Source organism: Acipenser ruthenus, chromosome 40, assembly GCF_902713425.1.
Source record: "Acipenser ruthenus chromosome 40, fAciRut3.2 maternal haplotype, whole genome shotgun sequence".
In the NCBI taxonomy this organism is placed as follows: domain Eukaryota; kingdom Metazoa; phylum Chordata; class Actinopteri; order Acipenseriformes; family Acipenseridae; genus Acipenser; species Acipenser ruthenus.
In genome coordinates, this window is record NC_081228.1 from 4,853,876 (window position 1) to 4,866,435 (window position 12,560).

The window sequence follows — 12,560 nt, forward strand, 5'->3', positions numbered from 1 at the left end:
GGGAACCCTTAGTAACCCTCTATTCCGGTTTATTGTTGGCATTCACTCATGTAGTTTGCATTGCATTGTACTGAATTTTTGCATCACATATATACATATTTAATCGAACTCCAACTGTATCCTGAGCCATGCTCCAGATATATGAATTGCAATACATTCATGTTTTATACGATAGCATCTCCTTGATCTAATTGTATGGAGTGATCCGTTTTGGGGAGTTATACTGGTATTCTGTCTGCGGCTTCACTCCCAAATATCCTATTTTGCACATTTGACCCCAGCTGGGGTTGTTATGTTGTAAATCTATTTTCCCCCACACCCACCCTGAAAGATTCCCTTTAATTATTTTGGCTTTCGCTGCTAACACTCTTAACCTGAGCCGATTTCAGTTTGTTGAGCATAGGCAGTGCGCTTGTACCCCGCTGGAGGCAACCCCACTGTGCACGCCGTCTCACCCGGGATTAGACTCTCTCCTCCTCGGCTGCGGATCCCCACCTCCACTATACAACTCTGACTGCCCCCCTAAACACTCACACAGTATCAGCGGGCTGTGCTTTCCATTTCTAATCCATCAAGGTACACGTTTATCAAATGTGCAAACATGCGGGGGGGTTCTTTGTCTTTTTTTTTCTTTGCCATCTTCAATCGAGCACGACTCCCCTATTATTATTATTATTATTATTATTATTATTATTATTATTTTTATTATTATTATTATTATTATTATTATTATTATTATTATTATTATTTAGTAGTAGTAGTATTATTAGTGTTATTTCACAAGATATACTATAAACATGTGTGACATTAAGAGACACAATTTGTGTGCTTACAGGCATGATACAATTTGTGTTGTAAGTCAAAAAGCTAAATCGTTAATCGCAAAGATTAGTGTGTATAATATACTAGTACTTCTATTTGTACTGTTAATAATAATAATAATAATAATAATAATAATAATAATAATAATAATAATAATTCCTTTTTAAAAATGCACTTGGTTAAAACCATTACATGTATTGAACTAGTCCAGTGCTCAGCTAGAACGAGTTAGTCAATTATGATTACTAAAATGGTTTAAAGTACCAGATGTAACATTTTTTTAGTTTAAATTGTGACGTGCAATTTATCATTTTATTTCTGACTCTGTAGATTGTGTATTCTGAAAATGAATCTGTGCATCTAAGTTTTCTATTGATTTTCTCTTGATTAAAAAACTGCTCTTGATTAAAAAAATGCCTATTATCTTTGCCTATGTTTATTTTATTTTTTGTTTTCTTCAGTTAAGTTTCTATACAGACTGGATCTTACGCTGCAAATACTAGTGATGCGTAATACATCAATTAGAAAATTTTACGATATATAGACTGTGTGTGTGTGTGTGTGAGAGAGTGTCTCAGTGTGTGTGTGTGTGTGTGTGTGTGTGTGTGTGTGTGTGAGAGAGTGTGTGTGTGTGTGTGCTATTTAGCACGGTCATTGGGAGCCACTTCAGCCAGATTCTACTGTTGTCAATTCAGCTGCAATATTATGAAGTTAACAGAAAAGGTCCTTTGTAACATCTTAAATGCTTATTTATCAAAAGAATTTCAAACAAGAGAAGGGTAATTAGAGTCAGTTTCGTTAACCCTCGCGTCTGCCACTGATCTGCCAAAGAGTTGCATCTATAACGTACAAGAGAGTATTCAGAGCTGTGGGTAATACAAAGAATGTAGAAAAGGCAACTAAACAGACCAGAGAAATGCCTTATGGACTGTGGCTTATACGCAGAGGTATTACAAATATACACACAATGACTGTAGTATCACCATAATGCGCTACAACCATTTATTGGGAAATTACTGTAAGGAATTATTGTTTTCTTCCACCCAATTATCGATTTTTTTTTTAAATCTTACAGTAAGGCGCGCTGTGCGAATAGGACAGCAGTTTGAAAACGGTTAAAACGGAAGTGTGTTTGGTATTAAGAAGTAGAGAAACTAGGTCTAGACTTAACGGAAGGCGTTATTCCAATGCGACTAATCACGATATGTTTTGTATTATAACCTAAATACAGATTAATTCTATTATAAAGTCAGGTATGGGTAACTCATGTCGTTTTAAAAACACAGGGAATAATGTTCTGTGAGCATAAGTTGTATATTCATAGCAGGTGTACAGTTTGGTAAATTATATATGTGTTGAAACATGAAGACACATACATACATACATACATACATACATACATACATACATACATACATACATACATGCGCATTCATCATTGATATGGGAATTAAGTTGTTAAATGCTGAATTCAACGCTGAGGCTCACTGATGTAAAAGTTGCACTTAATCCTACAAGCTTCTTAAAATAAACGTGTCACTTAAGTTAAGAGTGGTGCAGTGACTTCAAGCCTCCCGATTTCACTTGATGAAATTACAAAAAAAACACCCCCGCCGCCGCAGCCTCCCGTATTGACTCTATTGACTGACCGCGCTCTAAGCCAATTCCATCACCATTAATTAATTTACTTTCCCATTTGCTCCTAAAAGGAACTAGTTACCCTGTTGTGCTATTAATCCTACTCCAAGACCACGAGCAGACGCTGCGCTCCTTTCAGAACTCATGCCACAATTAATGCGATAGAATTCTACAAGCAATTATAAAATCAAATACATAAATAATGCTGAAGAGATGATGTTGGTTCAGGGCAGGTACCTGTAAAGCGCACCCCGTGAGAGGGCGTACTGTTACACGCGTACATGCATAAACACGACTAAGGGCCATACAGTTGAATAATCCTGCTAATGTTAAACACCTTGCAAGAAACAGCTATGTTGCAAACGGGGCCGACTCGATATGACTACTAAGTTGTTTTTTTTTTTATCATTATTATTATTATTATTATTTTTTTTTAGTGAACGCTTTCGAAGATCAACCAAAAAATGGGAAATAAATGTAAAGCTAGCAATTAAGAAGGCATGCTATGTGAAGTTGTTTTAAACGGTTGACAGAAATTACAATGTTAAAATCACACACCTGGAATTAAGAGAGTGGAAACATTATTCCAAATAGCATACTGAAAAAAAAAAAAAAAAATCAAGTTAATCCAGTTATATATTACGAATAGCTTTCTGGGTAGGCCCAAGGTCAGGTATACATACCGGTAGCATTAAGTATTCTGTAGATTACTGTCGTTTAAGCCATATATTATATATATATATATATATATATATATATATATATTATATTATTATTATTATTATCATTATTATTATTATTATTATTATTTTGTCAATGCAGCCAAGTAAGATTTGACCAGGCAAAGCCTAAACTAACCTGTTTAATTTTGTAATTACGCTTGTTTTGCTGGCAGTTTACGTTGATGGTGAGCAGGCGTATGGGCGGCAGATAGCTATATGAAACGTAAGACATTAAGCAGTTCAAAGAGCTCAGTGCATTGTCTTACATGTGCAATGTAAGTGACACGTTTATTAAAGCGTAACTATAGATATAACCCCTTAAGGACTAAAGACAAGCACACCACTTCAGTCTATAACAAAAGTCACATTCAGCGTTGTCACTATTTTAGACTTTACTTGTAGACATACACAAACAAACAAACAAAAAAGTATACGAATAACGAAATGTGTGTATAACCTGTTGCATTAGATCGATGTTTAATTCTTAATGACTTGCTGTACAATGTATAGAATCCCCCTGGGACGCTGATGTCACTAAAGAGAAACACACACCTGAGGTTACCTGTTACTTCACTTACCTCTGAAAATAAAATGCAGGTTGTCGACCACCTGGACTCGTGTGCGGTGGGTTGCAGCAGCAACAACACCAAAAGCGATGCCTGGCACACACACACTTGAGTTCTACACCCGTGTTTATACAGACTGCTTCTGTGGAGACAAATGGGGATAATGAAACCTTAACAAAGCGTGCTCATACCTGGAAAATTGGATTTCTAATTTTTAAACACAAAGCTGACGACAGCCCGCAGGTCCTCAGAAAATGTCAAATTAGTTAAATTGGGATGGATAGCGTACACGGGAAGAAGTGAGGTGGTTTGCATGAAAAGAGCTCTCGCATTTGAACCTCTGGCGTGCTTTTTTCTTATTTTATTGCCTGTGAGTGCACACGTTTCAAGACACTCGCTTTCTTATGCATAACAGCAACACAAAAAAAAACGCGCACGCACGCAGGGAAACGTAATTACAAGATTCCAACCCCATTCTTTCACCCCGTTTTCATGTTCAGTAAACCGAATGAGGCTTGCCATTTGTAGTCACTTAAAGGCGCTCATCCATTTACCCTATACCAGCTCATACATATGGAAGACACGGCTTACACTTGCTGGAGTAATGCACTTTTAGGACTAATTGAATCCAGTAATTAATTTGTTCTACCTGTCTGATCGAATAGAAATCCTGTCCTCGGGCCCAAGGATTAGCACTTGCAGTTCTTGAAATCTTCTCTAATTATCTAATAGCATGGCCGCGAGAATTCTGCCGTATTAAAGCGCTTTCATCATTAACTGCCGTGATTGGAACTGTGATGACAACTCGATTTCAACAAATTACGGCAGCAAATAAGGAGATGGAGCAGAAGTACCCACTTGTAATTTCCCCGAGTTTAATGTCAATAATTAGGGCCAATTTGGCGGGAAATGAGCTCAAATTATCTCTTGCTGTGTTTTAGTACTTAATAATCCTAGTAAATATACCCAAAGGGAGCGGTACATATGGCTGAGCAAAGAAGTTAAGATGAAAGGCCAAAAGGTGAAATTGCAGACAATGACACCGGAATAATAACGAATATATATATATATATATATATATATATATAGGGTTTTAAGTCCCACGGCTACTATGTATATACTATATATATAGCGAGTAGACGGTAAGTCTAATAAATGTAGCCTATATATTAGCGATCTTCTTCTTTATATACTTGGTTATACACTAAAACATTACAATTGTCTTTTTAAGAGAGCATAAGACAAAGAGGACATTGAGACCGCTGACACGTTGCTAGTTCTTTCAAGGGAAAGGGGTTTAAATGTCTTGCCAATGGGTTTAAGTCAAGACGCTTTTCAGAATCGCTTCGGTTCCTTGTGGGCGATGCATCATTTCAGGACCATGGCGAGCGGCCCGCCCTCTCCGTGGCCGTCAATATAATTAATCCATAATAGAACTAATTGGATCTCCCGCCCCGCTGTTTTCCTATTGGTTAATGGCAAGCCTATTTCACAATCTGTACGTCTCGATCTGCTACAATAAATACTTATCAACCTGGCTTCACTGTTGCTTCTCACAAAACAACTACTTTCCTTGGCACTAATAATTTAGACGAAGGCTGACTGATTTGGCAATATATATATAGGCTATATATATATATATATTTACAGCAACCAATCCTTGGGACTGACTGAATTACTGTACAGAAGGTGAAAATGAATCTAAATTTCACGTCTCCGGCCCATCCAATGCCCGCTCAGAGACCAACATCATTCTTTATTGAAGATATTTTGCTACATAAGCCTAAGCCTTTACGAGAAGTATTTCCATCGCCCTTCCACTCGTTGGCATCGAGGGTACCCCTTCTGGAGTACGGGTACCCCCTCATGCCAACGCCAATACTGGCACCACATCCGCATCACCATCTTCACAAGCCGGACCATCACCCTTACTTCTTAACATCCCCTGGTAAGTCTAGTATGCCTTGTATAAGCAACTACTGAACACCCGACTACTTCTAACTTAAAACCTCTTAACGAATTACTGTGGATACAAAACAAAAAAAGTAACTGCGTCAGTAAATACTGATCACAGTATACCTCTAATAGATATTCTTTCTTTCTTCTTTTTTGGGGGTTTATTTCGAATGATATAGGTATTGGTGTTGCTATAATCCACAATAGCTCGCTGTTCTATCGAGTTTAAAGCTACAAGAGTGGTCTATATTAATGCAATGTGGTTATAAGTGAGGAAAATGTAGGTAATAGATCGAGTCGATTGTGCTATCAATAACAAGCGAAAGGAAATAACTATTACGCATGAAACAAGAAAAGCTGTGATGTCGTGTCTTTCTAGGAATCTAGAATATTTGGAGAATACGACTAAGAACTTTTAGGCGGTCGTATAATGACAGAATATGTGTTAAAATTGTGTTCTTTTTTATTATATTTTATTTGTATTTATTTATTTTTGCACCAGTGCTATAAATGCAGTTAAATATATTAAATAAACTCTTTATCACGGTTACAAACGCATGTATAACCTAGATTTAAAATATATCTTTCTTTTTAAAGCATTTTTTAAATTGTTCTATTCTACAAAAAAACACAAAGGTTGTCAGAATAAACAGGTGACGCTTCTTTACACTGTGAAGAATATCAACAATGCGAAGTGGTTAAACTCTGTTGGGTAATATTCTTAAGTGCTTTGTTTTATCGTGTGTGACCGCACATTTGCAGGGTGTTAAGTTAATACTGAATTATAATAGATAAAAAAGGTGTTAGTTAATTTATTGCAATACTGATTTCAAATGAGATTGGAATTTAAAACTACAGTATGCTGTCATAAAGTGATGTCTGTTTTATTGGGACGCATCGAAACGCGCAGGAAACCGAGTAAAGTATAAAAAAAAAGTGAATAGGTCTATATTGTATCTGACTGTATAGAACAATGTGATATTTACATTGGTGGTAGGATTGTTACTTCTACTATTTCATTTAATTTAAGTATTTGTAAAGTTAATTTCACACTCTGTACACCTGAAAATCTCACGATAAAATAGAAAGTTTTGATCAACATGGTAATATATATATATATATATATATATATATATATATATATATATATATATATATATATATATATATATATATTGCGCTGTCTTCATAGCATGCATTTACTTAAAATAATGAATGTGTTATCGTGTAATTTCTATTCCTTCACGTTGAGACATCTCTGTTTTGAGCAATGCAATGCCTGTTTCAATGCAAGTACACTTTGCATACAATTACCGGTATTTGCTTTCTATATGTTGTCATTCTGTTAAAAAGTACTGCATTGTTGTTGGCGGTTTGTGGCAGTAATTATCTTGTTTTTATTTCTATAAAGAAATCATTGATTTCATTAAATTTTCTAAGAACGTTTTTATCTTCTTATATTAGTCACAATAATCGTGCACTGCATTCAACTTTGCCGCTGCTCGGGTATTCTAGCTAGTAAAAAAAAAAAAGAAAAATCAGTTAGATAGAGGGGCAACCATTGACCAACCTGTAAAGTTAACATTTATTTGTTTCTAAAAAAAAAGAAAAAAGAAAGAAAGAAAGAAAGAAAGAAAGAAAGAAAGAAAACAAAATACCGATGTTAAAAAGATTTAAATAAATATGTAGTTGTGTTTTGTTAGTTCCGCCTAAAACAGTTCTTTTAAATTTGCAAATTTAACAATGCTTTGTGAATATGGCCAATATGAGCTGCTACAGTGGGAAAAGTCGTATGTTTTTTTATTATTATTATTTATTTATATATTTATTTATTTATTCATAAATCTTCGTGTTGCTCTCCTCTAGGTATGCATGTCCCGGCCTTATTTCAGCACCACCCCGAGTTACCCGGAAAGCACTGCAGACGGCGTAAAGCCAGGACGGTCTTTTCAGACTCTCAGCTTTCGGGTCTGGAGAAGAGATTTGAGGTCCAGCGGTATCTCTCTACCCCCGAACGCGTCGAGCTGGCATCCACCCTCAGCCTCTCAGAAACACAGGTAACAAACTATAACGTGCTGCACACCTGGTCCCCGTGCGTTCTATTTAGAAGCACGTGTCTTTAGTGGAACCCATACACAACCATACGTTATTTATGATCTGATCATTTTTTAATGTAATTTTCAAACAACCTTCTACTACAGGTAAAAACGTGGTTTCAGAACAGAAGGATGAAGCACAAAAAACAGCTGAGAAAAACACATGAGGAACAGAAAAGCCCAAACGATCTGGACGCGAGCCAGGACCGCAACTCCGGCGAAACACAAAGCAGTGAGAAATTCTCTTCTGAAGTAAAGACGGCCTGCAACCAAGACTCTTACGTACTGGAGGAGAACGAAGACGATGTTGATATCGAAGATGATGATATTTGCTCCCCAGAGCATTTGTTATAATCGAGACTTACTGTTTGCAATTGACACTGAACATATAAAAACAAAACTATCAATGTGTTTTTGGGTTCTAGCATTTGGGATCATCTACCACCGTCCAAAAAAAGAGAGACAATCGAGTTTTACTTAAATATTTAAGATGCGTCCTCACGAGCAGAATACTTTTATAAAATATTATTATTTATTGTAGTTATTCTCACATTATCAATTTATTGTTGAGCGTTACAAACAAAATACAATCTATATCGTATAATCAAATCAGTGAAGAGACCGGAAATTAATTCCTATTCCAACGTTACATTGAGAAACAAGCAGAAAGCGTCTACAGTCTAAAACCAATACCAAAAAACAAAAACAAAACAAAACAGAAAAACAGTTAAGTGTTCAGGACCAAAGACTTTAAATTATAAAAACAGCAGAAAAAGCAGATTGTGTTTCTATTTCTAAAATACATAGGCACTTTGAGAAGAAGAAAAAATACTGCGTATTGGTTCGAATTGTGATGGCCGTGAGTTATCGGCTGTTTTTTTTGCAAACACTTTTAGAATTATTATTAATGTTATTGGTATTATTCGTTTAAAAGATTAAGAAGAAGTATATGACACGATGCGAGTGTTATTTAAAATCCCTGCATCGGCTATTCTTCGGCTCCTGAGAAGTAAAGCGAAACATACTGTCAATTCTCAATTGTAAAGGCAACTTGTACATAACGTTTTCTATCCTGTATATACAATGACATGTTTTAACAATGACTCTTATATTTAATTGTAGAGACGTTAGATTTGATTTTATGCTACCCTTTCCTAGCACTTGCATTTTATTGTTAAATAGCGCTTTAATTGTGGTGTTGTTCAAGTTACTATACCTAAGCATGATCCATTATTTAATAAATTCATCTATTAAATGTTCTTGCCTGGACATTACATTTGTGTTTAATACTTTTTTTAAGCAACACGTATTTTTATGAGCATATTATTATTATTATTATTATTATTATTATTATTATTATTATTATTATTATTATTATTATTATTAAATATTCTGGAATTTGGTTAAGTAAATATAGGAATCAAAAAGTGATTCATTATATAAAAAAGAAAGATTTACCGAAATAAACATAAATATTTGGATCCTATTTAAAACAATAAACACGTTTAGGCTTTACTGTTTTGCTTATTTTTGCCACATTTAATTATTATTTTGGCCACATTTAATTATTATTTGTGCTATTTGTATTATTAGTACTGTTGTTATTTTGTATGCGTGTCTAAAGTATATTCGATTACAATTTGCATTTTACAGTGTATACGAACTTCCAATGATACGTAAAGCAAACATTTACTATTACATGACAGCATGTTTGTAGTTTATGCAATTGCACATAAAGAAAACACCGATAGAAAGACGTTTCAGATCATTATTATTCTGTCATGCTAAAAAAAACATATAAAACAAATTATATTCTATTTACAGTGAGCCTACTTGATACCTGCAATGTGTATCTGTGACGTATGTAAATACCCGCTTAAAACGCAGTAGTGGAAGTTAAAAGGAGCATACGCTTCTGGGTACAGCGTGTAATTCATAATGGATGCAGTTGTATAATTCATAAACATCTAATAAAACGAACACGGGGCTATTTAAAGATGCGTGTGGGTTCATCGAATGTGATTGACGGGAACAATAATTCTTCAGAGGGCTCAGAAAGCTACAGCGGCTAGAACGCTGTAGATCTTAAAATGCATTCTGTGTGCAAGCCTTGAACTAAACGATGCCTCTTAAAATGTGAACATACCACCCCCAGGTTACCAGTACATCTGTATCAAATATAGACACGCTTGAGTAAAGTGTACCTAGGTTACAATACTATAGTAAAGACTGCCATAGCAGAATCCGAGTACAACTTTCTACTAACCCAAACTAACCCACCCTTTCAGATCTCCTATTGTTTGAAAGCTGCACAATTCACATTTACCTTATAAAATGCAGACCCTGAGGGTGCTGAAGACATTTTGGAATATATTATTGAGTTATTTCGTTGTTTTACTATAGTGGGGGGGGGGGGGGGGGGGGGGGGGGGGGGAGAGAGAGAGAGAGAGAGAGAGAGAGAGACAGAGAGAGAGAGAGACAGAGAGAGAGAGATTAATCATTATACTTTCTTCGTTGTTTGCTGTGATGTAATAATGATCTCCTATGGTATGGTTTGCGGCTTTAGATGTGTATGTGTACATAATAATAATAATAATAATAATAATAATAATAATAATAATAATAACAACAATAATAATCAGAATATAAGGGGTCAACCCATAATTGGAACCCAGTATATACAGAAACCTTTCTGGTTCAGATTTATGGGTACCAGAGAAAGTTCTATACAAATGGAGCTCGGTATATATATTCTTTCCTAAATTACTTTTTCCTGTTGCACGGGTTATACTAAACAAATCATATTTTCAACGTGGCCTAACACAACCCTGAATGGGTTACTTTTTAAAATGTCCATAGTTTGTGAAAGACAGTAGAAAGCAGGCCTGCCTGGATCTGCAGTGATGTAAATGTGCTTCATGGTATGCGCTCTAAATGCATACCTTCCTCTCCATGCTACCTTAGTAACATCTCCAGTGGAAGGCTCTCAGACATACTCTCCTGGTTAACAAGCATGTTTATTTACTCAGAATAGCTCCGGAGCAGGTATGGACACTTCATTACTAAACTTCGGATTTCAGTTTAATTTGGATTTATGCAATGGAAATGCACATGTAGAATAGACTAAACTGATGTGTCAGTGTGACTCAGCATGAACCCAGTGTGCCAATACAAGCTTTACTGCAATACATGGATAATTAGACCCCTGTTTAAGGCACTGTGGCTGTTTCATACATTTCTGTGTAACGGAATTATTCTTATATCTACCGGCAGATTGCAAGATACAATCTTCCTATACAGCAGGTCACAGGTTCAGGTTGGAAGTCTTAGAAGCATTTTAAATGTGGAAAATAGGTGGCTAGTTCTACTACTGTAAGTTTTTCCTAATTTAAATGACTGGTTTGATATAACCAGAAAACAGGGTGCTGGGCACAATGTAACAGAGTGAACAAGGTCCACATGCCAAAAGAAGAAACTAGGTAATGAAAGCGAGAGACACGGAAGCCTTTTAAATGAAAAAGGTCACTTTGAAGGTTTAGCTTTTATTTTCTTGCACGTTTGTTTAGCGTTATTAAATTAGTTTGAGCTCTTTTCTTCCACCAGATGTAAGCTCGTCATTTACTTCTGTCTTTCTTTTGTGCAAATTGCACCTATTCAGGCAACACAAGAAGCATTTGCATGACCATGTACCGATGTGAAGATCAAAAGGGTGTCTTTTTTTCGTGCATGGTATAGTCAGTGCACATCTTTTGAAATTCCACCTTGGAACAACACAGAGGAAACCCCCCTTTATCAATGCAATGATCATGAGCCTTATATAGTCATTTAAATTTGTACCAGGAAGGCGGTTCACATTCATTTGGAAGGTTTACATTAATAGGCTTTATTATTATGTTTTGTTTCAAAGAGGATGCGCATTACTTTTTCCCCCCTTTGAAAAAGCGATTCATTTAATTTCAAAACGTGATTTTAATTTACTGAGAAAATAAAAAGCTGGGAGAGAATAGGCAGTGCAGAAGGTGATCAATTAAGAGATTAAGCATTTTGCAACACATGGGCGCATCTGCATTTTATTCTAGTAACAAGGCCATCAGCTCATTTTCAGGGGGCTGCTGTCTACTTCAGCATAGTGCTCAGATCAAAGCGAATGCATCTCCCTATCCAGTCTGAAAGAGGGATGCTAATTTAGCCTCCTTAATGTGTGGTGGCGAGAGACTCCTTCAATTAACTGAATTCTACAGCTGGGGGGGGGAATAAAAAGATGCAAAGAGAGTCGGTCTGGAAAGGCAGCATTTCTCATTAAAGCAAAAGGTCCGGTATTCATTACCTCTCGCATCTGGGGCTAAACACTAAAAACACAGAGCATCAAAGGAGGCCATGATGGGTTAAATAGAGACTATGATCTAATTAAAATATTACATTTGAGTAAATAGCTCTTTGATATTCATCTGAAGGTTCCATTAAAGAAATAGGTGCTCGAGATTCTTATTATGAGGGGAGGGGGGGCAGAATCATCACTTAAATACAGAATACTAGTTTTGGGGCCTCTAATAAAAAAATGATTCAGAGTGTCATCATTTTGCGATCAAAATGTTGTGATGAGACTGAAAAACGGTTGACTATTTACGCCATTATTTTACAGTTTTAAAGATGAACTATTTTTCCCCTGCTAGAACTAAAAAAAAAAAAAACACAGGATACATTTTTTTTTTTTACAGAAATTAAAAAGCAACAGTGGCATAATATGTTGTGTTTTATTT

At 35.8% G+C, this 12,560-nt stretch overlaps 1 protein-coding gene across 1 annotated transcript; it reads left to right on the forward strand.

Moving 5' to 3' along the window:
* Window positions 1–5,265: 5,265 nt before the first annotated feature.
* On the forward strand, window positions 5,266–9,018 carry LOC117397307 (brain-specific homeobox protein homolog). The gene is made up of 3 exons (XM_033996060.3): window positions 5,266–5,696; window positions 7,571–7,761; window positions 7,906–9,018. Exons 1-3 carry the CDS (start codon window positions 5,444–5,446, stop codon window positions 8,152–8,154), a joined length of 693 nt encoding a protein of 230 aa, XP_033851951.2. The 5' UTR covers window positions 5,266–5,443; the 3' UTR covers window positions 8,155–9,018.
* Window positions 9,019–12,560: the final 3,542 nt, after the last annotated feature.